Below are 25124 nucleotides of genomic sequence, written 5' to 3' on the forward strand. Positions count from 1 at the left end.
TGCTTCTGGTGATGTAGTGAAATTGTTTTACATGTTGAACTCTGAACAAGAAGTGCTCAGTAGGCTCTCTCTGTATGCATTGGTTTTAAACTGCTGCTTCTAAGGGACAAGTGGTAAAAGCTTCAAGAATTTCTTCCTGAAGAAGCCATGAACTGTTCAGTGAGGCTGGGGAGTGTTTGGGAGGCAGAGCAGCACCTTCCCAGCACCCAGATCCTCCTCCTGGGGTTGGGGAAGTTCACATGAAATTCCCCTCAGTTCAAGAAGAAAACTGGGAAGATGTTTCAGTTCCCACTGCTGTGCCAACAGTACCAGTTCAGCTCCAGAGTGAAGGAGTGTGGAAATGAGAGCTCATCCTGCAGACACAAACTTTCCTGGGCTTCAATCACAGGAGGCTGTGAACATCATCATGTGGTGGATTGGGTGATCCAGATCTGTAGGGTGACTTTTGAGATACAATGGTCCACAACATACATGACATAAGATGATTTTTTGACTTTTAATGTTTTGAATATCTGCTGATGCAAGCTTCCACTTGTGCTTGTGCTGAGCAATCAGCCTGCATGTCTGTGCCTGGCAGGGGTACAGAGCTGAACAGTTTGGTTACTGTGCTTGGAGGTGCTCTGAAATGGCAAGGAATGAGAGGAATGAGGAAAAATCCTTACAATGAAACTCTGCAAATTGCTTCCCTCTGTACTTGTGACCATCATGAATGGCTACTTGCAGGTCTGAAAGCAGGAAAGCCCCGCTGTGATCTCTCAGCAGAGGAGAAGCTGTTTTTCTTGGAGGGCGGTTTCCAAGATTGTAACTCAGGAAGAGAATGCTCTTTGCTGAGGTGTTATCTCTTATCTAGCAGCAGTCATCTCGCATTGTTTTGTAGTTAATCAGATACCTGTGCTGGCCAGAGCTCATCCTCATTAGGATTTGAATAGGTTCTCTAGCAAATCTTTAAACATTTGCAAAAATGCACCCAGTGCAGACTGAGGCGTTTGCATTTCTCTTCTCTGAGGAAACCAACACAATTTGTTTATTACAGGCTGCTGAACATCTCCAATGTAGTCAGTCACATTTTGCTGTTAAGTCACCCTGCTGTACTATTCCTCACCACCTTTTATGATATTTGAAATCTTTGGAAGCATTCATGGTGGTTTTACACAAGATGCATTTGTCTAAAAATTGCATAACATCAAGGGAAAAACATTTCTGCACAGTTCTTGCATTGCTGCTGTTCTGGATTTATAAACAGAAAACCAAATGACTGGTGACATTCAAGAAAACAGTTGGTTTGGGGATTTTTGCTATCATAGTTTTGTAGCAAACCAGCCCTAATTGTGTAAGAGGGAGTGTGGCAGTTGATTTTTATTTTGATTTATATAAATATGAAAAAGATTGCCTATCTAATTATTGGACATTTCTGACACCAAACACAAGCAAGCTGTGTCATTTGCAGACAAGCCTGGCATGTTCTTGTTGCCCACAAATGGTTCCTGTCTCTTTTCCCCTATTTCTGACTTTCTAGTGCTTGGAAAGAAAAGATGAGCTCTGAATGAACCCTGAAGGTCAGTAGATTCAGGCTGTTTCATTCCAGAGAGGGAGTGAATTCCAAAGCTGTGAGGCCGTCACAGCCAAATGCAAAGATGTGAGGGTTGGCAGAGAACTAACAAAAGATACTGTCCAGCCTCTGCATCCCACCAGAGAAGGTGATAAGGGTAAAAGAAAGTGGACAAAGAGAATTTGGCAAGTAGTTCTCAAGATATGTGTGTGCCAGTAAATGCAGTTTTAAACTTTACCTTTCAGTGTTTTCCTAATAGTAAAAATTATTGTTCTGTATGTTTGCCCATGGGCTGGATTATTCTAATTTTCAACTAAATAATGTCAAAAGTCCAGAATAAAATTGTTTATCTTCAACGTGGGGCAGAGCACTGAGCTGGCACGTCCCACTGGGCTGTTTTTCATTACAATTCCTTAGTCAGCTTTTGTGCGATGTGAAGTGTGAAATATTGTCAGTAAAATGAAGTCAATCACCCTTAAAACCTCAGCACTGTTTTTGTTTTCTGTTTCCATCCAGTTCCTATGCTGCAGAATTTTACTCTCTCCCTGACATGTAGAACTCACTTCTGGACCAGGCTACTCTCTAATTACATTATGCCCTAAAACATTGCCTGTGTTAGAAGTGATCCTGTAAATGCATCAACATCCCTGAACCAATTATGCTGCCATTCAATTTAGCTCTGAATTAGCCCAAATTGAATTGAACAATTTCCCAACCCACCAAATACAGCCGGGATGTCTTCTGCCAGACAAGGAGGTTTGGAACAGTCATTAAAGCAAAGGGGCTTTATTTAAAAAAAAAAAAAAAAAAGAATATATATTTTATTTCCAAGCCATGATTCCATCCTGTGATGATGTGGCTTTGAGCAGGTTGTTTTACTGCTCTGTGCCTCAGTTTGGCAAGTGTGATAATGCTCACCTTGGGGAACAGACATGAGGCACCATGAGTTGCTTAACAAGCTATAAACATTTAGGATTTTATTGAAATCACTCCCAACCCCTTTCCCTTCTCTCCCACTCTGATGCTGATAAAAAGTGCTCAAAAAGGCACCTCTTCTCTTTGATTGTGAGTAGAAAAACTGTTGTACACTTGCCAATGCAAAGATGTCATGTGTGTCATTAAAACTTGCACTGTCCACACTTGAGAGGGGCCTTGCTTGATTCCACCTCCTGCACTATGGACAAAGAGCACCATACATTTATTTCTCCTTTATTATGGTAACGAGAGTGTAGCCATGCTTATCTTGACAGTATTTAACTTTGCTTTCTTTGCTAATTACAGAATGCCTGACCCGGATTTCACCGTTCGAGATGTGAAGCTATTAGTGGGTGAGTTATTTTGAATGCACTGGATTAACTCTATACAGAACAGAATTGCTTTTAAATACTTGTCCAGTTGTGTTTGTAGACATTTGTGATAACTCTCAGAATCTGGGAGAAGGCATGGAGAAGCAATTTGTAAATTAAAAAGCCTGGGAGAACCCTAATTAGTAGTTGTGCTGACCGGACTCAGATCTCATGCTGGATAATTGGCCTTTGGAAGGGAGGGAATGCTTTTGCTCTTAACAGGTGTCCTGCAAACACTTTTGTGATCCTGGAAAGCAGCAGCTCTTTTGATTGAGTTCCTATTTTTAATTTTTAAATCTGTAGTAGAGCATCTGTTTGTAAAGGTGTGACTGGAGCTGTATCACCTTTTGCCTGTGTTCTCCCCTTAGTATTTATCAGAGTCAGGCCAGGGTGGTGCTTTGAGGGAAGGTTGTAAAGAGAGGCTGAGCACAAAGCCTTGCAAACTGCCTGGCTTTTGATGAGACACAAACCAGAGAACTGGTGACTATCATCAAATGTTTCCTAGCAATCTTTGCAAAATTAATGTTTTTTAACTCTAAGAAAAGCTACATCTTGACTAGGAGATTATACTGTATGTTTCTTTGAAATCTGTTTTTACTGAAGATGGGTGTGTTATTTATTGCTATCTGAAATTGTTACTGAATAGTGATCCTGCACTCCATGAAGTTGTCACTGTGGAGCAGGCTGGATGTTGGATGTGTTGGCTGCAGTTCTTCTTGGAGATTTTTAACTGCATTCCTGCTAGTTAGAATTAACTCAGTTTATTTACCTGTCCTGTGGCAGCAGTTTATCTTTAAAATTAGGTCAAATGCTGCATTCTGAAAGACAAGCGTTTTTAAAAATTACTCTTTGAGTTTTATTGTCAATAAGAATATCAAGTCTGGAAAAGATGTAGGTAAGGAAAACAAAGGAGAGGAACTTGTGCCTCATTTCTGCTCGCTTGGGGTTATCAGTGAGAGAGGGGTTATCTCTGATAACCTTCCTTCACAAACAACTCAGCAATGTTGCTTAATTTATGACCATCTATAAACTCAGGAAAAAAGCCTCAAATATCTGGCAGAAAATGTTTGGGAAGTAGGGTAGGAAGTGTTGTTTGATGGTCAATCTGCATTAAATTACAAAAAAAACTCCTAAATTTTATGGATTTCCTAAATACCTGCACGTGCACATTTGCAGGTACAGAAAAAAGCCTTTTTGCTGGGGAGGAGCTTTGTATAATTGTATAAACCCTGTAATTATCTGGACCCTGTTGCAGTTTTCTGAACTTGTTCCATGGCTGATAAATTTCAATTTCTGTCTCTGAGGCTGGAGCTGAGGGTCTGACGTTGAGGTGTTTTGGAACAGTGTAGTGTTGCATAACAACAGTGTTTTTCCTGTGTAACAGTCAGAGTGTGGGAGTTGCATTTCCTCAAGATTGATGTCCTTTGAAGTGTTAGGGGGTGGAGATTCCTGTGTACATGGCCAGCAAAGCGAGAGGATATTTATAAATAAAATTGCATTTATGAAACAATAGAGCAGAAATAACATTTGTAATTAACTTTGACATTAAGTTTAATGTAAGAGCGTGCCTGCTCACAGCTGGATCAGCAATCCCTGGACCTGCTCTTGGCCAAATTTCACATCATGGATGCTTTTAACATCATGTTTGGACAAACTCCCTTTGGAGTCATTGTGCTGAGCCCAAAATGTGGTCCAGAACATTGTCACCTGCCCTTTTTGTAATACAGCTGATGACTTTTGGCATCACAGGTGGAAACTTTGAATCAAAAGTTCTAAAATATCTGTGAGTTGTACCTGAAAAATCAGAGATCTTGTGGCAAATAGTTTTTCTCGCTGTGGAGTTTGTGCTGGGTGGAACAGCCACATTGACACTGAGAGCACATGGGGGAATTCCTGTCTCCATGCCAGATTTTAAAATTATCTACTCATTATTTCTGGAAACACTAGTGAGCATCTTCCTATAGCATATCATTGCTGATATTTTTTATAGTTTTATGTTACATGTGTTACACTCACTGCCTAACGTTCAAATAAAGGACATAAAAGTCTTGTTTTGTTAAATCTCCTGTCACTGGAGATGTTGAGATGTCATGGCAGATCCCTCAGATCTTCCTGAACCTCCAGGTTTGCATTTCCAATGTGTGGTATTTTGAGAACTGATTCAATCCTTTGCTGAACCTGGGGAGGGAAGGATGTTGGTGAATGTGAAGTGGAATGATCATAACTCTGCATCTGACTGTGTGTGGGAGTAATAGAGAGAGAACACAGTCTGGAAAATGTTGTTGGCTTTTTAAATGCTCATCATCATAGTTTGCTGGTGCTTTTTAAACCTTCATTTCTTCTCTTTTCTTCTTTGAATCAGGGGAAACACATTTGTTACAGAACCCTTTAAGGACACGGTGCTGGCTTTTCCCAGAGCACATAAATTCCATGGGAAGTTAATGAACCTTTGGTCCCAAACTCTGCTGAAATCTTACTTTCTAAATCTTACTTTCTATTTCTAATGTGACTGTTGTACCATCTTCACAGAGGAGAACCTAAAAGTCACAGGGAAATAACATCAAGCTTTAAATTTCCTATTGAAAACTCTGCTCTGTGGCAGTAATAATGAGAATAAAAAAAGGATGGGTTGGTTGCTGTTTTTGTATACTTGAGCTTAGGTGTCTCTTTTTTAGTCTTTTGTCAGACTTCCAAAGAAATACTGACATTGCTTGAAGGATTTTTCTGTTTTCCTGGCTTAAAAAATGCAGCAAGCAGCTGTAATTCAGTTTGGTGATGTTCATGACCTCCTGTTTGTGACACGAGTGCCTGACTGTGCACCATGTGCAATGTGTGTGTGAAACTCTGCCCTGCAGCAGCTTTCCTTTCCAGAGCCAGACTCCCACCTCCATCCAAACCATCTCCTGGATGCTCTGGAAAACCTGAGCTGATGGATTAATTTCAGCAGTTGGAAATGTCTCATCTGTGAAATGGCTGTGAGCCAAGAATACAAATGGAGAAGTGGAAAGGAATTCCTGGCCTGCTCAGGAACTTGAGACAACTCTTGAAAGATGTAAAGCTCTCTTGTAATTTAATAACTTTTAAGCTTTGTAATTTCATTGCATAAGGTAGATTTGATTGCTAATTCTGAAGGGCAGAATGTCACTGTCATCTCTTCATAAGCTGATTTAAAATTTGATTGAGGGTCATTGGCCCTCTTAGAGTGTCCTTAAACATCTGCCACATCTGCACAAAAACTTTGGTGTCATTTCTGCAGGGGTGCCTGTCACAGATGGGCAGAACAGCAAAAGTGAATTTTCCCAGACTGTCAGCTCTGCCCACAAGTATCTGTGTGAGAGTTTTATGCCAAGTACTCTGCAGAAAAGGGGAATTGCTTGTCTGGGGCTGAGCAAGGAGCAAGGTGACTGCCTTGCTCAGCGAGCTGCTGAAAGCCAGGGCTCCCTGCTCACTGTGGGCCCTCTCCAGCCTCTGCCACTCCTGAATTCAAGGACTGAATGCAGTCATTGTTTCAGTCTTTGATGTCACAAAACCAAAGCATTCCATGTTGTCATTTGTTTGAATTTTGTCTTTATATTGTCCTTCATGGACGTCACACAACCTGAAGCTGGCAGGCCTGAACACTTTTGGAAGCTGTGAACCATGTAAGGGAGAGAGAGAGAGGAAGGCTCATGGATGTGTGCCTCAGCCCAGCACTCTGAGCTCTTGCTCTGATTGCTTCTTTTTATTGGGGCTTTGTTAGAGGTTTTCTTGGGTCACCATGGGTTGAATTTAGAGGAGTGTCTGCTTTTCTGTGGCACCTGCAGTGCCTCCCCCTGTGACCCTGCACTGCCTGGGTTGTCCCAGTCTGCCCAGGAGCTCTGTGGGTAGGGGTGCAGGCCCTGCACGAGCACAGTGTCTCTCTCTAAACAGCAGTGGCCACTCTGGATGTATTTGCATTTATTTCTAATTTTTAGCTGACCTATTTTCACTTTGCTTGCCACAGGCACACAGTCTAAGACTACGGAATCCCAGCTTTTACACTCACATCTAAGTAAAATAAATAAAACCCAAAATGAATGGAAGTGGTGCTGGCTCTGTGATGTGCACCAGCTCTTCCCTCTCTGGGCTGGTGCAGCTTTGTGTGTGTGCCAGGGTAGGTATTTGCTGTGCACCCCCAAAGTGGAGCTTGCAATCCCAGCAGGTGGCAAAAGGGGAGACTTCAAACATGCTGAGGATTGTAAGAAAGAAAAGAGACTTGGGGTTATTGTGATCTCTGGGCTGAAGAGGTTAAAGTTGTGACCACAGCGGTCACTTCTGTAGGATCAGCAGCATTGTCCCATGGAATTCACCGTGCCCAGCCAGGCATTGTGTCAGTGGGAACAGTGCAAGTACAGGACTTAGACTATTCATGGGGTGGTCTAACAACTGACATCAACTCACTGATTGATTTTATTTAACTAACTCACTATGGGTTTATTTATAGAATTAAAAAAAAATGTGTAGGAGCAGCAGAGGATGTGTCATGAGTCAGGCAATTTGCTATTAAAATGTGATGCTGTAGACTGGACTGGGCCCTGATGCTCATAACTGTAGGAAATATTTGGTTGCTGTGCTCACAAACTGCACTGAAAGACTTTGGTGAATAAAGAATCCAAGCAAAGTTGAAAGCAGCAAAGCTTTTAATTGTGATACAATTTGTGCATTGGTATTGCAGTGAAGAGAAATTATAAGCAAGCTCCAGTAACTGTTGCAAAGGCCAATCTTCATCTGCCCAAGGAGATGATGCACAAGATGTGACCTAATAGATCATTTCAATATTTGATTCCTATGGTTCTGTCAAATCCCTAAAGACCTGGCAGCAGCCTTTGATCTCAAGACAAAGGGTGAAAGGAAAACCAAGGTTCTACATATCCTGTTGCTTTCTTTGGTGGGAGTAGCTGAAGAAATACTTGGTTATTGCTGGGATTTGCCTTCTCATTAGAAACACCAAAAGAACAGGAGCTGAGCCAAAAATTTCAGTTGCAAATTGACTGTTTAAAGAAATATGTGTGAAGGTCTGTGCCTCAGCTATGAGTTTATAATCATGGTGTCCGTGGAGCAAGATAATAGAATAAGTTACATCATTAAGTCCCTGATATTTTCAAGGGAAAGGTCCTATAAGTAGGGGGGGCTTGGCACTGCTAGGCAGGTCAGCCTTCCCTCATCCTGCTGACAATCTCTGGAGGAGATGCTGTGTGCTGTTCCACATCTGCTCATGGTTTATTCACTAAGTGCATCACACTGCACTGAAGTGAGGATCTGAGCTTTCATTAACATCACTGGGTGAAATCAGACCTGCAAAGGAGTATTTCCTTGCTGTTTAGATTTTTTTTTTTTTCCCCACAGAGGAGAGCCCTAAGTAAGGTTTGTGAAGTTTGGTATTGCAGCATTTTCCTCATTCTAGGAGGAGCTGAAATTCTGCAGTGTTGTAGTGCACAGTAAAAAGTGTGGCCTTGTTTTCCCAGGTGGGAACCAGGCAGAAAAGTGAGATGATCTGCTCGAATCAGAATTTGGGGAGTCTCAGTTTCTAGTTTTCCTGTAAACTGTAAATGATGTAGTGAATGTAGGAAGCTGTGGCCTCTTTGTGCAGGGACTGTGGTGGGGAGGAACCAGTTCCCTGAGTAGTTAATGTCAGCAGGCTGATGTAAATAATTTAAATTCAGTTGGGACAGAAAGGATTGCTGCCCATCAAATGTACCAAACAGCCATAAGCTATGTGAGGTTCTGCATCTTTCATCCAGCCATTTTTGTTCTCTTAAATACACACACTGCTGTGGTCCCCAGGAATTCCAGTTAAAATGGGAATATGCATGCCAGGTACTTCACAGAGAGACAAGAGCCCCCTAACCCATGCTTCTGGAAGCAGGTGATATTGAAAAAGGAATAGAAAGAGATATAAACATTGTAGGTAATAGTTATTCTGGCTCTATAAAATGTTTTATATACCTATTAAAAACTGTACACACGTTTATGGATGTGTACACACAAACATGTGTAAATTTCATTCAGTACTGAATCAAGAATCATAAGCAGTGTTTCCATGGAAGAGAAAATTGTGGTGCTGGTGGTGGTGGCTGCAGGTCAGGTGGGTAAAGGCAGGAGGGAGGGCAGAGAGGTGTAAAACACTCCTTTTTCATTAGCATACATTTCTTGTGCTGTGTCTGCACAATGGTCCCCCAGCTGGCTGTGCAAAGCTTCAGCTTTTTGTTAGCAGCTACTCAAAAAAGCTGAAAGCAAATCACAGAAGTGTCCCTGAGTAGCTGCTTCCTAGTGATTTTTTGGTTCATTCCTCCTGCGTGTTTGCTGCTCCTCTCAAATTGATCTGTTCTGAAAATTGTATCATGCTTGAATTCACATCCAACTACAAAGCCAGTCGAGAGGCTCGTAGTGTGGTCTGCAGGCAAGTAGGGGAAATTTTGTCTTAATCAATGTACAGTTCTCCATCCTGTGAAAGAAAATTAGCCTTGTAGATACAAAAGAAGGACAAAGCAGCCACACACTGCAGCTCAGAAAACTTTCCATCATTTCTGCTGAATAGGGACTCAGTGTTGCTTTTTCTATAGAGCAACGCTCCATTTGTTTCAAGGAAGTTGTGAAATTGGAGACCCAGAGGAGTGAGGAGGGAGACTCATTAGAGGGGCTCTGTTGTAAGGAGCACTTCCCAAAATTAAACTGCCTGCTCAAAGGAAGTGCAAAAGTCTGCCCCCAGACTTGCATCTCAGTCTTGATTAAGATGTATGGCTCTCCCCTGGTGTGGGGATTTGTGCTGTCAATGGGAATGGCAACTGGGAGAGCAGAGAGCTGAGTCAGGAGTCAGGAGCTGCTCTGTCTCCAGCAGTCCTGTGTGGAGGCACAAGGAGGAACAAGGTCTGTGCTCTGCTCCTGGGACCCAAATAATGCATTTTTCAAAACACACTGGGCCAGGCTCTTCTAGGGGAGAGGAGGCATCACTGATCTCATGGGAGGGGAGGTACTTGGATGAAATATTTCCATCACTGTAAGATTCCTCCTCTTATTTCTCATGGGGTTTTTGTGCCTCACTGGGTGATCTGTGCCTGGCCTGCTCTCTGGGTTCTGCTTTTTTTGCTTTTCATGTGAGTGGGACTGTTGGAATATTAAGAAAACTGAGTTAAAGAAACATCCACAGTTTGGAAGGCCAAAGTCTGTGTAGTTTTATACCAACTTGTGGACGCGTTCCTCAGGCTGTGAGAATTCCAACTGGGATACCTCAGCCCCTGAACCCTGAGTTCATCAAGGGACTCAGATCCACAAGAGACAGCTGAGAGGAGCAGGGGATCCAAGAGCACCTTGAAGCAGGAGATAAGGATGGCTCCCTGCAGGAGGAGGCTGAACTTGGCTGTTCCTCACAAGTGACTGTAAAATAATTACATGTCACTGCTATGCCCATTGATCTGAGGCTACCAGCCCAAAGCCTGTGTTGTCAGGGAGCTGGGTTATGTACCTGCCTACAAACTTTCCAAAGGGAAAAATGGAGAATCACAAAGCAACTTTCATCAGGGCCCCACTGATTTGTCTCAGATGTTATTCAGAAACATGTGTTTGACATCCAGTCCATAAAAATAAATTGTTTCCTCTGTCATGTTGTTTTGTGACCAAAGCTTGTTTTAAAAACTTGCACTATTTTTTAAAATGCTCTGTTTTTAAAGTCAAGTTCTAAATTGCTCAGAGTCATGCTGTTGGCCTGTCAACATTCTTCATGCTCTAAACTGGGAAATATGCTAAGTCAGGCCTGAAATCAGCAAATAAATATTTCCACTGAAAATGATAATTTCCCAGTGTCTGTAAGCTCAGATGGAGGCAAACCAATGGTCTGTCAACAAAGAGTTTAGAAGTACTGTTGGTATGAACTGGAGAGTCTCCTAGCTGCTGCATTTATTTTTAAATTTAAGTACTGCAAAGAGGAAACATATGGACAATAAGACTAAAATAAAATAAAATATAGTGTGCTATTTAATTGAAATTATTGATTCCAATTCTGTCAAGCAGGTTTCTCTTCCCAAAGTACAGCACTGGAGGTTTATTGGCTCATCCTTTTGTCTTTGTGCTTTTTTCTTTCTTTTCTCTTGAGCGACCTCTCCTGCTTTCTCTGTATCCCTCTTTCCTTGAGGAGGCTGCTGTGCTGTACAGAACTTGTTTTACCTCCTAATTCCATAGAAGTTTTTGAGGAAGTCCAGGTAAATCCTTCCAGACTCCAGCAAGTGTTGTTAGGATATCTTTCCAGCCATGAGGCAATAGTGACAGAGAGAGCAGCACACTTTGCTGTGAGCAGGGCCAGGAGGATTTGGCAGGTGGGGTTTTTGTTTCCCATGGAATCTCTCCCTCCTCTGTGGGACACCAGCAGTCCCGTGTGATTTCTGACCTCCTCCACCTCAGCCAGGGCTGGGGAGAATTGCAAAGTTGTGGAGCTGCTCTGTGTTCTCTCCTGGGCAGAATTAAAATTAGTAACTAGAGAGCAAAGCTTCTGAATGGATTTTTTTCAAGTGAAGGTTCCATTAGTGATTTTCCTACAGTCTGAGGGCTCTAATTTGTTGAAAATTGAAGTGGTTTGTAGCAGCTCTGAAGGAACCCTTTGGGACTTTGGCATCCACCAGTGTTAAGGTGAAGTGCATAAATAAAATGGAAATCTCTGTCTATTAAAGTGTTGTATTGCAGACTTTCAGAGGATGTTGCTTCATTTAGCACTCGCTGGTTTTGTGCCTCTTAAACAGCTCATTGTTTAAGAAGAAAAGCTGCAGTCAGTAATAGCAGGAGGGAGCTGGGCTGTGGTTGGTGTCACTGTGGGATTTCCCCCAGTCCTGGCTGCACATCCTTCCCCTGATGTTTGTGGAACTGTGCTGGGAAGAAGCAGGGAGCTGACCCCGCTTAAAAAAAATTATTTAAGCCTCATCAGTTTCTTGAGTATTGGTGAACAGTTTGTATCGTGAAACCAGGACCTAGGGCAGACAGAGGTTAAAACTTACCCAGTGTTCCTGATAGACTGGAAATAGAAACTTCTCCCTCTAATACCAAGACCAGCTCTGGTGCCAGACCATCCTCTGTCATCTAAACTGGCTCTGGCTTTGCTGCTGCTGCCTGTTATGTGACCAGGGGAGGGGTCTCTGCTCCTTGTGCTCCCTATTGCAGCCAACAATTTGCTTTTTTTGCCATACCAATTAAGCAACTCTAAATTGGCGTCCTGCTCATTCTCTTCCTTCTCTCCTCACTTCTGGCATTGCTCTCCCACCCCCTCCTGTGTGCTGGCACAGCCTTTCCTCCTTCTCTTAGTGAGGTGGTTCAGGAAGTTGAACCAGCAGAAAACTCACACTGTCTTTCTCCCTTGCAGAAAGGTGGAGGAATTTATATACATTTATTATTTTTACATTATTTTGGTGCTTGTTTAGCTCTCAGCACTACCCAGTGCTGGGCCAAGCTGTAATGGAAGGAGCCTTCCACCTCTGTCATTAGTTTCCACTGAGGCTCTGTGCACCAGAAGTGTCAGGTGAGTGAACTTTGAGCCATGGATTAGGCTTTCTGTGTAATAAAATAAATAAAAAGAAGGCATTTGATGCTGTCTCATTATGCCTTTTTTTCCCTCCTAGAAGTAAAAATGAAATATTATAACACTCACTTGCCTATGTTTAGCATGTCCGCTGACTTGCCATTTTGGAAGAAGAACCAGTTCTATTTTTAGAGCTGAACTTCCTGTTTGAGCTCTCTTTAAGTTTGTCCTTTGCCTAACACAGGCAAACTCTTTAAAAAATCTTAGTTAAACTGGGACAGTTTTGCTAAAAACAGTCATGTTCATGTCCAGATATAAACAGCAATAAATCTGCTTTGAATGAACATTACAACAAAAATATAATCTCCAAGAGAATGTATTTCCATGATGTCAGGACATGAAAGTGAAATTGAAGCGATGTGTTGGTGTGGTCGGGCATCTCACAGCCTCTGTGTGCAGGTGGATTTAAAGACGAATTGTCCATGTGGAAAAACCAAGCAGAGCAGCTGTTTTAGAGTAACTCCCCACAGTCACACTGTGTTTCTGCAATAAGCATCCTCAGCTTTAGCTCATCCAGACTAGAAATGAGCTGTCTTATTTTGGAGTGATCCCCCCCAAAATTCTAAATATTTTATGGTAGTTGTTAACGCTTTACTGCAATAATATACCTTAGTTCAAAACTACCTTCAAGTGTCGTGCCTTTACCTAAAAATATATATTAATACCAGCATGTTTGGAGGTTTGATGTAATCATAGTTATCTATTTCTTCAGATGTTCTCATAAGTGTGGGTGCAAGACATGTGGGAGTGTTGCAACCCTTTGACACCTTCAGATACCCCCCAAACCAGAGGGGAGCTGCAGGATTGCTGGCCCAGTGCATGTTGATGGGTAATGTGAGTGTAGTGGAAGGTCTTCTTCCATCTCCCAACTGCAAAATAGGAGGGAAATCAAGTTTTCCTCATTATGGGCTGATGATGAGGCTTCAGAGGGCTGAAAGGTTATAATTTTTATAACATTTTTCTATATTGTTACTGTTAGATATACTTTATGTTGAGACATTTTAGGCAATTATTCATTTAAATCATTTAAAGAATTAAAATTATTTTTAATCTTAAAAGAAATTTGATAAGATAAACAAACCATAAGATTTTCACCAAAGTTATATCCCATCCCATTTTTTCTTGGACCTTGTATTATTTTTCTTTCTATATTTGTTATTTGTGTGCTCTGTGTTTTCAGCCACCTGGAGTATGCTTATACTACAGGTTAATGCATTGGGATATAAAGAATTATATAAAAATTAAAATGCCCCTTTGTGTAAGGAATTATATATATATATATATAAAATATATTATATATTACATATTATATTATATATATTATATATTATATATTATATATTATATATTATATATTATATATTATATATATTATATAATATATATTATATAATATATATTGCTATTTATTATATAAATATATATTAATATGTTATATATTATATTAATATATAATTATACAAATATATATATTAATTATATTAAAAAGTAAAATGCTTCATTGTATAAGGAATTTTTTCTAAGAGCTTTTCACTGTCTGAAGCTTGGCACAGGGGGTGCCGCCATTGCAGCACAGGGCACAGGGCACAGGGGATGCCCCTATGGCAGCACAGGGCACAGGGGATGCCTCCATTGCAGCACAGGGGGTGATGCCCCATGGCAGCACAGGGCACAGGGCACAGGGGATGATGCCCCATGGCAGCACAGGGCACAGGGGGTGATGCCCTATTGCAGCACAGAGGATGCCCCATGGCAGCACAGGGCACAGGGGATGATGCCCCCATTGCAGCACAGAAGATGCCCCCATTGCAGCACAGGGCACAGGGGATGCCTCCATTGCAGCACAGGGGATGATGCCCCATGGCAGCACATGGCACAGGGGATGCCCCATGGCAGCACAGGGCACAGGGGGTGATGCCCTATTGCAGCACAGAGGATGCCCCATGGCAGCACAGGGCACAGGGGATGATGCCCCCATTGCAGCACAGGGGATGATGCCCCATGGCAGCACAGGGCACAGGGGATGATGCCCCCATTGCAGCACAGAAGATGCCCCCATTGCAGCACAGGGCACAGGGGATGCCTCCATTGCAGCACAGGGGATGATGCCCCATGGCAGCACAGGGCACAGGGGATGATGCCCCATGGCAGCACAGGGCACAGGGGATGGTGCCCTGCGGTTCCTGGGCCCGGCGGCGCTGGGGAAGGCGCTGGGCGAGGAGCTGTGGGGAGCGCTGTGAGCCATGGCCGGGCTCGCTTCCCTTTGTTCTTCTGTGCCCTCTGGTGGCACTGAGAGCGATGGGATCGGGACGCGCCTTTAATTTGCTCCTACCCTGGCTGTGAAATGCAGGGGATGTCGGGAACAGCTCCACTTGAGTAAGGAGTTTCTGCTCGGGTTCACATCCCTCCCCGTTAGCTGGGATATCATAATGGTCTCCCGTGGGCAGCAGGAGAATACGTGCTCCAAGCTCGGGGAGCTCCGGGGGGATTAACTGGGATGCAAGTCAAAGCCTCAGTCTTTAGGTACAATTAACCCGCTAGCGAGGCTGGCAGATTTCCTGAGGCTCTGCCAAAAATGCTGCTTTACAAACCAAGGATTTTTTCCTCATAAGAAGCACAAAGATTAGGCAGGAGCAGCGGGCTGGTCCCTCGGCGTTGGAGGTTGGTTTCTGGTTGTCAACGCTGTATTGTAGCTTCAGCACAGATCTCAATTCAGCCACAGAGGGTTAAAATAATTCCCCAAGGTATCTTTATCCTCTTAATGGACAGGCTTGATAATCATTCTTACAGAAAGGACATTTCCTCTTTCCTCTGCTGTGGGGGAGTTGCACCTTTTCCTGCTGGTGCTGTGCTGGAGAAGAGACCACAGCCTAGAAAACTCTGGTGTCGTTTGCAGCTCTGATTCACACCTCCTGTGCATTTCTCATACTCTGCTGTGTGGTTCATGTTTGCATTGCTTCCACTGCTCCAAATATCCATGTTAAAATCACATCATGGAAAAGGATGGGCCATGCTGAAGGCTGGAGTCTGGCAGCTTGGATAACCTGAAGCTCAGGCAGGGGAAGGCAGTGCTTCACTTGTTAGAAATAAAAAATGGCAGTTGTTGGACAACAGAGGATATGATTACAGTCCCAGAATTTCCCATTCCCTGTTCTCTCTCTGGAAAATTGTTAAAATATTTTATACGTGAAGAGAAGTGTGGGTGCAGACTCTGCAGGGGAGATCAACAAAAGCTTTGCTGAACGACTTCAGAGCTGGAGCCCATCATTCCATCATCCCACAAGTGTCTGGGGTGGGCTTGGTGAGCTGGGATTTGGGAAATCATTTGCTGGTGCAGGGAAGATGCCTGTGTAGCCTTCATTCCTGGAGGGCAGTTCTCTCTCTGACAAGGGGACAAGGTTTGCTTCCCTGCTGCTCTTGTTTTACCAAGAAACCCAGAAGACCCACTCCCTGTGCCAAACCAGCTTGTCCAGGGTGGGCAGTGGGAGGCAGGGACCCTACACAAGTTGTTTTTCCTCCAAAAGTTCATTTCTATGTGAAAAAAATATTATATTACAGCATATAGAAATGCTGTACAATTCAATCTATGAGAATCTTTACAGTGTCTTGGTCATTAGGCCTCTAAATAAAGGTAACTGATATTATATATGCTATTGTCACCTTAATTCTAATGGGGATTTTACTAATACATGAGCTAGATTGAGTAACTTGATGTGTTTTAAAGGTTTTAAGCAAAGCATAGTTCTCCTGTAGCTCATACTGATGGATTTTTTTTTTCAACTAACATCCCTGCAATTGATTCTTCTGTCTCCTTCTTGCTGTTGTCTGTTCCTCTTGTCAGAGATGGCACTAGCTTGTTTCTTAGTTACTGTCTCTGTCATCCTTTGGGGATTCACTTGTGCTCCATGAGCAAGCAGCAGGAGAGGAAGATGTTTCTCTAGGCTGTAAATCCCCCAGCACCACCACTCTGCCTGTGAGTCACATCTGCTGCCAGAGAGGAAGCGGTGCCTGCTCATCCCACACTGCCCAGTGCAGAGCTCCACTGGGAAAGCACCCAGGGGAGTCAAGGCTGAAGTGGTGCACAGTGCCCTGAAGCTTCCCCTGTCAGGAGGGAGAGACTGTGCCAGGCTCCAGGGGTTTGTTAATCCACGTCAGGGGTGATGAGCTGGAGTGAGGGACAGGGGAAAGAGGGTGAGAGGCTGCCAGGGTCACTGCTGGGACCTGCTGGGCTGCCCCAGGCTTGCTTGAGGGGGGTCTCTTCTTTGAGAACACAGTGAGTGTGATAAGGGGATGCCTAGGAATTGGTTAACATAAATGGATTGTGGTGAAATGTGTGTGGAGCTGCTCAGAAATCCAGCCTGACCTGAGATCTCTCAGCCTGCCATCACTTCTTAGGCCTCTGTGTGCTTCTTTCCCTTGCTCTTGACTCTCCTAGATGATATTTTTTCACCTTGTACTAGGAACAGGAGATAGAAGAAAGAGTTGAATTTTTTCAAGACAGAAGAGATAAAGCTGGCAGTGAGCCAGAGCTGCTGTGCAGTGGGCAGTGAACACCAGGATGTGAACCTGTAATTATACATCTCAAATTCTGTGAGCACTACTCCAAGAATCATTATGTATAGGCTTGTTTGACAGTACTGTGGCTTAAGAGAAAAACATCCCCTCAAATTACTCTTTAATTTGGAAGTCAAGAGATTATCAATTCAAATCTTAAGCTCTTCTGCCTGTAATTGATAATCGTGTTCATTTAACAAACCTGCTATTGAACTGCTCCTCATACTCTTAATTCATCAGGTAACTGCTGATTTTTCTTTTGGAAAGGATAATTGAGAGGCTCTATGAGGTTGCTTCCAGCAAAGCTGAGATCAGACCTAGACTAAAATATGGCAGAACCCGGGCTCAGCCACACAGCCCTTTAAATGCAATCTTTGAGTATCTGTGTCCTCTGCCCCTCTGGGCTGCAGCCATTGCTTTGATCCCTGCCCTGGAAGCAGAGATCAGGATGGCTTTCATTAGGGCCAGTTTAACAGGACTCCATCCCAAGCTGCTAACTTGAGGAATTAAAAAAAGACCATTCCCCTAGTTAAAAAAAAAAAAAAAAAACAAAAAAAAACCAAAAACCCAAACAAAAAAAAACCCAAAAAACCACAACAAAATCCTCCAACCCATAACTAGATTTTTTATATGTTATTTCAAACATTTAAGGACTCTTGTGCTTTTTCACACTTAACTAAACTCTCCACATCCTGCCTCAAGGTGGCAACACTTCCGACAGTCCCAAGCCCGGTCCGAGGGTGGGCTCCTGTTCCTTGGCCTTGGAAGGAGTTTGACTGACAGGCTGGTGGGACTATTCCAGATTTACACTATATAAATTTTTCTTTTTGATTTCAAAGCTTTATGGTCTTGAGTTCCTTTGCAGAGTCATTATCACATCTGTCACTGTCACTGCTATCAGGGGCTAAGGATGTTTGTAATGGAGAGCAGCAATCCAAGCTATTACTCTTGCTGAAATACTGCTCCCAAACACATGATAGACCAGGTGCTGTAATTATTAATAATTCCCTCTGATGGTGCATCGCAGCCCTACATTTTGTATTAATGCAATTTATTTTGAGTTATTTCTTTGGCGGTGAAAATTGTTTTGGAGAGATTTTTTGGAAGCATTGCGAGTTTGTTTGCTGGAATCCTCTCCTGGAAATGAGGCATGTCTCTCATGGGCTCCTGTTCACTCACACACAAATGAACTGCTAATTAGGATGATGAAATTGCTGGGAGAGGTGAAACCTTCCAGTTGGCCGAAGAGAAGATTGTGGATTAATCTGTGTAAAGCTGAAGGCTCGACTAAAACTGCTGCTCAACATTCTGGTGCTAATGAGACTTGTATGTCTGCCACTCGAGGAGCTGAAAGTAAGGCTTGTGGTTTTTGTTGAGAGATCCAAAGTGGGGGCTCACTCCTCTGTGGCATTTAGTGCTTTCATCCACTGGAACTGGGAATGTTCAGCAGTTTACACTATCCAGTGATGCAAGGCAGTTTTTGCTCTTTGTGGATAGTTTTTGTACATGAGTAAAAGCATCTTGAGAGACATATGGATGTTTAGAAAATTGCAGTATGATTTGGAGAGTAATTTGTCTTGCCTGCCCCCTGCTACCATATTGTATTACTTCTTCATAGTTTTTGATGTACTTCTGCTCACATCAATTCACATAAAGGAGGAAACTGGTCTCTCCATCTCTGTGAAGAACCAGGTGACCTGTTCAGTGTCACATTGGGCAAAAAGTCTAGTTCCAAGTTAGTTCCTTTCTCATTGTTTGAGCTTCTTAGGAGCCATGGAAAGGCTGGTACTGGTCTCATCCTCTTTTCCTGCAGTTTCCCTGCAGTCACTGAGAACTGATATATATATATATATATATATTAAATAACATACATACATGTTTTCATATGTACATAAATAAGGCATGGCAGATGTTCTGAGGTGCTGCTGTGTTGCAGGGAGCCGCCGGATCGTGGATGTGATGGATGTGAACACGCAGAGGGGGGTGGAGATGAGCATGTCTCAGTTTGTGCGGTACTACGAGACCCCAGAGGCCCAGCGGGAGAAGCTCTACAACGTCATCAGCCTGGAGTTCAGCCACACCAAGCTGGAGAACATCGTCAAGCGCCCCAACGTGGTAAGGGAGCCCCTGGTGCTGGGCTTTATTGCAGCTTCTTCCCAGAAATAAATCAGGGAGTTTGAACAAGGTGATGGGAGGTGCCCGGAACTCCTGCTTGTTTAGTGGCAGGATCTCATTTTTAGCCCAGTAGAAAGCTGGTCTCCTTGACAGTGGAACTTAATTTACAGGAATTAGGTACCTGATGAGCTGTTAATCATGCAATTTGCACTGATACACAGTTCCTCTCAAGGTATTTAGGGGAAACTTCATCCAAAATTAAATACTATCTCGTAATTTTCCTCCTCTAAAGAAGCTTAAACTTTCAGGAAGCTTGGACTTACTGTATATGAACACTCCTTTTACCCCAAAAAAATGTTCAGGGGGTTCCAAAGCAAAAAAAGTTGGGAACACAATTGTTAAATGTAGAAATGTTTACATAATTAAATCAGCATAATCACTGCTATGTCAGAATTAGCAGTAGTAGAAGGGGGTAGATTTGTACAGACTTTTTAAAGGTAGAGGGCTCTTGTGATTTTATTCCCGATAGAGTCACTGGCATGAAACTGTGACCTTCTCAGTAAAGATGATTTCATTCATCTCTGAAATGTAGCCATGTGTGCTGTGCTAGCATGTAGCTGGGGGTAAAACTACAGCTCTGTGATGTTTTTTGTTTTCAGACACTTCTTACCTGATTTCTAAGTCCTTCTCTAGTTACAGCAGCAGTTTTTTCTGCTGGGGACATCTCTTACCCAGGACAATAGAAACACCACGCTTCTGCCTGAACAGGTCACAGATAGATGGCAGCTCTAATTGCTGATTTGTAGAAATAATTCTTAACTAGACTCCTTTGTTCTTTTACAAACAGATCACAAATTTGAATATTAAACACTTATTTAGAAGTTCATTCAGATTTTTGCTGTCATTCAGACACTTAGAGGGCAATTTGAAGGTGCTCCGGGGAATTTCTTGTGTTCAGTTGATCCCGGTTTTCCCAAACACATTGTGCTCAGGAGCTTTTAAAACATCTGTGCAAATTTCCTGGGTGCTTAGAAATGAAATATGCAGTTAGGTATCTGTTATCACGTGTAAATGGTTATTTCATAGCTGTTTTAAATAACTGAGTGCACAGTTGTTTGTAAAACCAGAAATATTTAGATCTCACTGAAAGAGAGATTTGCATTCCCATGGGAGTAGAGGAGAGGGTGTTGTGGAAGTCCAGTACCCAAAGTCAGCTCCCATATATTTGTATAAGATATTCCCTTGAATCCTGCAGAGTTTTGAGTCCAGAATAAGGCAGAAATACCTGATTTAGGTTCCCTACTGTGTAAACTCTGGGTTGCAATATCAGAATGTGGAAATTATTTCAGAATCAGGGCAGTAAGCAAGTTTTGTTTTCACATACAGTTGTGATATTGATGGAATTAGTCCTATTTCCTCCTTGAAATTGAAGATAATATAATCATATAATAATCATATAATCCCTTTTATGTTTGCATTTTAATGTTCATTAATGCAATTTCTAGGCTGTTGGCTACAAAAATGCCACAGACAGTACAAGAGAAGGGGCTCACATGAGACAGAATTTGCACTCAGGTAAACTGACTGTAAAACTCTCCTCCCCCTGTGCTTTAAGGGGTTGAATTGTGGTGGTGAAATGCTGCACCTTAACAAGTTGAGTGCACAGGACTTTTGCTGAACAGCAAGGTTCTCCCTGTCTGTGAGCATCTGCTGCTGTCACTGGAGGAGTTTCAGCCAACAAGAATATGTCCTACCATGTGTTCAGGGGCTAACAGTTGATTTTGGGGCCTTTCAGGTGGACTTAGTCGACTGGGTGGATAATATGTGGCCACAGCACTTGAAGGAGAGACAGACGGATGCTACCAATGCAATTTCAGAGATGAAATACCCCAAAGTGAAAAAGTAAGTCTTTAAAAAGTTCTGCTCTTGACTGCCTTAAATAATTTTAACTGTGCTGAATACACTCTTTAATTAAGCCTCTTTGAAAAGTGCATTTTTATTTTTCAGTTTTGAGCAACTCTTTTTGAAAATGGCAAACTGACCTTAAGTAGTAAATTCTCTGAAAGGGCTGCCCAAGGAACTCACATCACACGGATATGTCACACGGATATGTCACACAGTATAGGCCGGAGTCCTGCTGGAGGCTGGCTCAGATCCTGCCCAGGTTCTAAACTGCTAATGACAGGCATTATTAGCTGAGAAATGTTTTGTGAAATGAGCTTGAAGTCCATTTTTAATGGGTGCATGTGACTTCCTAGAAACTCTGTCATGGCCCTTCCTGCCAGTTTGCCTTTCCATTCACTTGTTCAAGAGCAAGGTCAAAGATTGGACTGATCCTTGGTTCAGGACCTGCTCAGGGCAGGTTTGAGACTGAACATCAGAGCAGTTTGTCCTGGTTCTATCTCAGCTCTAGGTTTTGGGCAAGCATAGGCTCACCTGGCTTTTTCTTCTGCTTTAATGTCTTCCTTGAAACTTTTTATGTGGTGATGGGAAAAAGGAACTATTTGGGGGCCTCAAAATGTGCACTGCAAGTTTCATGGGAATGCTTACAGCTGAGATAGGGGTTTCTCTAATGATGTAATGACCTGTATGGCTGATGAACACCAGGTAATCCTGGAAGCCCTTCACTGCTGTTTCTGTTTTATTGGCCAGCCTGAATGCTGGCAGCATCCCAGGCTCTGCTGTTGAACCGACCTCTGGTGTTCTGCAAATCACTCAGAACTCCTTCCAAACTGTAAAATAGATTGGTACTAACAGATACAAAGCAGTGTGCAGGCAGGAAGTGATATGCAGCATTTACTCTTGTTCTGTAAAAATAAACATTTTGGAAGGTAAAGGTCTACATAAAAGAAGAGACTCTGTGACAGGCATTGGGGATTATGCTCAGCACCACTGATTTCAGTGGAAGTTAAAGATGTTCCTACATTTTGAAAAGATCAAACTGCTCATTAGGGTAACTGGGTGTGGATTGGAGTCTCCATGCATTTGGAAATGTCCTAAGTGACTTGCCTGAGGTCACACAATAAACCAGCAGCAGAGCAGCACTTGCTTCTCAAGTGGTTACTCAGCTAAATAACATTATTTATAATTTGCCAGAGCTAAGAAACTGAATCATGATTCAGGGCCTAAGGACTCATGGATGGTTCAAGGTAAGAAGCAAAGGAAACGATTCCTCTCCTAGAGCAGGCACACTCCAGATGCTGAAAAAGATGTAGCAAGTAAACAGAGCAAGGCAGAGATGGTTTGAAGGATAAGGTAGCAACATGACTAACAGAATTTAGCAGAAAAAGCAGAGTATATGCTTGCAGTTCCCTACTTGCATCATGAAATGCCAGATGGTAGGTTTCAAAGGGATTTTAGAGACGTACCAAATCAACAGATTTTGAGATGGAGTTCTTCCCATTTGTGGAGTGTGGCCTGGTGGGAAGGCAGGAGATGCCTGATGCCGTGGAGGTTGCTGTCACTGGCAAAGGGAAGGTGGAGGTTGACAGCTTGATAAACTGGTAGATGTGATAGGTACAGGGAAGCTAAACACTGAAAGGCTGTGAACGCTTGAAATGTGACAATAGGGTTTGATGTTGGGAAAAGGAGTTACCAGGCATGAGTGTTAAAGGCGAGGGTGATGCAGCTGGAGAGATGAGGATGTTGCTACTGAGTGTCATCTCACAGAAAGACTAGAGAAGGATGATTTACAGCACTCCTGGCACAAACTCCTCATCAGTCTCAAGAAGCCACAAAGACAAAACCAGTAACAAACAGTGACAGTCTGTGAGCACAAGAGAAGCTGTACCAGATCAGGATGAAGATCTGTGGCTCTCAGTAACCTGTCTGCTGTTGAGTGCTGGCATTGATGCCCTGGCAGGAGTGTAAGAATGATGTGAGCGTAAAATGATGCCACTCCTAAAAATTACCTTCTGAACTTTGACTGTCTGCAGTTCAGGGAGGGCTATCCTGAGGTAGAAGTGGTTTCTGTGCACTCAGTGACTCTCAAAGAGATTGCTCTTCCATGAGTGTGTCTGGTTTAAAGATGAACTCCTCAAGAGATTGGCTTTCTCCATCTTTGGGAATTCAACTTGACCCTTTCCTGTAGAGATACTGGTCCCAGCTACTGCTGTGAGAAACCAGAGGGTCTGAGCCCTTATGAAGGAAATCATGTTCAGTTGTGGAGTCACTTGCTTCACACTGCCCATTCTGTTCTGTGAATCATCTATATTCATATGCTTTATTAATGACTGCTGCTCAGAAATGGGATCGATTCATTCCTTTCTCGTTCTGAGCATTCCCATAATGCTGAGAGTTTGCAGTATGCCATCCCCACCATTAACGTGTTCCCTACAAACAAAAAGCACTCCAGCGAGAGCGCCGCAGTTTCGCAGACACAGATGGCATTACCAGACACAAATGTCTGTCTTGGCTCCTGCACGTCGAGTTCCGTGCTGGGAGTGAAGTTAGAGAACGCTCCATCTGCTGCCTCGGGTACCAGAGCGCCCTGCCCCGCGCCTGGACCGGCACCATTCACTTCTTCCAAAATTCTGGGTAATAAAGTTATGTTTCTGCCTGTAGGTAAATGGCTGCTTACCTCAGGAGCCTTAGAGGACTGAATTAAGTGGGGCAATAGTTTATGTCCCCTCTTTCACGTCTCAGGGTGCAGTTCCTGAGAAAAGTTCCTGCAGACATGGGATCCTGGATGAGAGTGGGGAGATGCTGTGTAACCAAGAGCCAGCAGAAAAAGGCACTGATGTTTTAACATCAGCTTTTAGAGGAAGCAGCCTGTTATATCACCAACACCATTTTCAGGTAGCTCAAAACAAGCTGAGATTTGTTTTTCTGTTTAAATTCATCCAGAACTGAAGCAATCTGGATACAGCTGAGTCAACAACAACAACAAAAAGTACTAATTTGATTTTTCATTTATCAAAAGAGAGAGCCCTGCTAAAATTATTATCCTCTTTATTGGGTTTTGTGTTTGTAGCCTTGCAAGATTATTTGCAATGCAGTGGCAGTGAAAAGCTACAGTTCAGGACATGAAACAGTACCAGGAATTTCTAAGAACTTGGTAATATTTGTGCTGTGGAACAAATGAAAATGAAGGCTTTGGTCACTGCAACATCCTTTTTACCTTCAAAATTCTTTCTATTACTTTAAATATCTAAGTACTGCTGTAAAAGGTCTCTATAATGATGCTGGCCTTCAGTTAAGGACGGGGTATGTTGTGTGAAACATCTACCTGTTCTCAAAGGAATGCTGCTCTGTTAGCATGTCCTCAGCCCCATTCTCCCTCTCCCAGGCTGTTGTTCAGCCATCCGTTCCTTTCTATTCATTCCTTTACTAAGTAGGGATGGATTTAAACAGATGCTAAAATGCTCTGCTGAGCTGTGGTCTAATTAGAAGCTGAGGGTGCCTCTGGAGACAGGGAATCGAGGGAGCTCGCAGGTCCCACAAGGCAACCTGGCACTGGTTTGTACATGTGAGAGACTTGTCTGCACTTTGTATGCCATTTGTGGATTGCTTTTGATACAAAACCTCTATAAATAGAATTCTGCAAAAAAATTTACACCAATAAGTGCATGTTCGTTAAGACTTTCCAAGCTAGCAAAGTAAATAAAAATGTGATATCTTCAGATCAGTGCATGAGTTCTCAAATCCTCCTTCAGGTAGAACTTGGAGGAGCAGCATCACACATGTAACTCAAATAACCACCAGTGTTTACAACAGTTTGTGGTGGCCCTGGAGCTGAACAGCCTTGTCACAGGATGAAGAAATGAGTTGTGCTCTCACAGACACCACAGTGCTGTTCCAGGGGCAGACAGGCCTGGCTCGCAGTGGGTTGTTGGCTTGGTTCAGTTCACTGTGATGGGAAAAAAAATTTAAAAATCCGAGCCCACCCCTCATACCCTTGGTGTTCCACCGGAGCTGGGACCGGGCAAGGGTGCGACGAGGGAAGTGTTGTCGCTTGCTTTGGTGCCAGAGTGGTCTGAGAGTG

The 25124-nt window shown here is 43.0% G+C and overlaps 1 protein-coding gene across 3 annotated transcripts in view; it reads left to right on the forward strand.

Moving 5' to 3' along the window:
• KDM2B (lysine demethylase 2B) overlaps nt 1-25124 on the forward strand; it is a 104598-nt gene that overhangs the window by 5425 nt on the left and 74049 nt on the right. For all 3 annotated transcript variants that reach the window (XM_054289065.1, XM_054289066.1, XM_054289067.1), the window contains exons 4-6: nt 2831-2877; nt 18963-19141; nt 20937-21043. In XM_054289065.1, coding sequence (XP_054145040.1) covers nt 2831-2877; nt 18963-19141; nt 20937-21043 — 333 coding nt within the window. The remainder of the gene's footprint in view (nt 1-2830; nt 2878-18962; nt 19142-20936; nt 21044-25124) is intronic.

This window comes from Melozone crissalis, unplaced genomic scaffold, assembly GCF_028551555.1.
Source record: "Melozone crissalis strain CALT ecotype California unplaced genomic scaffold, PUWL_Pcris_2 ptg000063l_1, whole genome shotgun sequence".
Classification (NCBI taxonomy): Eukaryota; Metazoa; Chordata; class Aves; order Passeriformes; family Passerellidae; genus Melozone; species Melozone crissalis.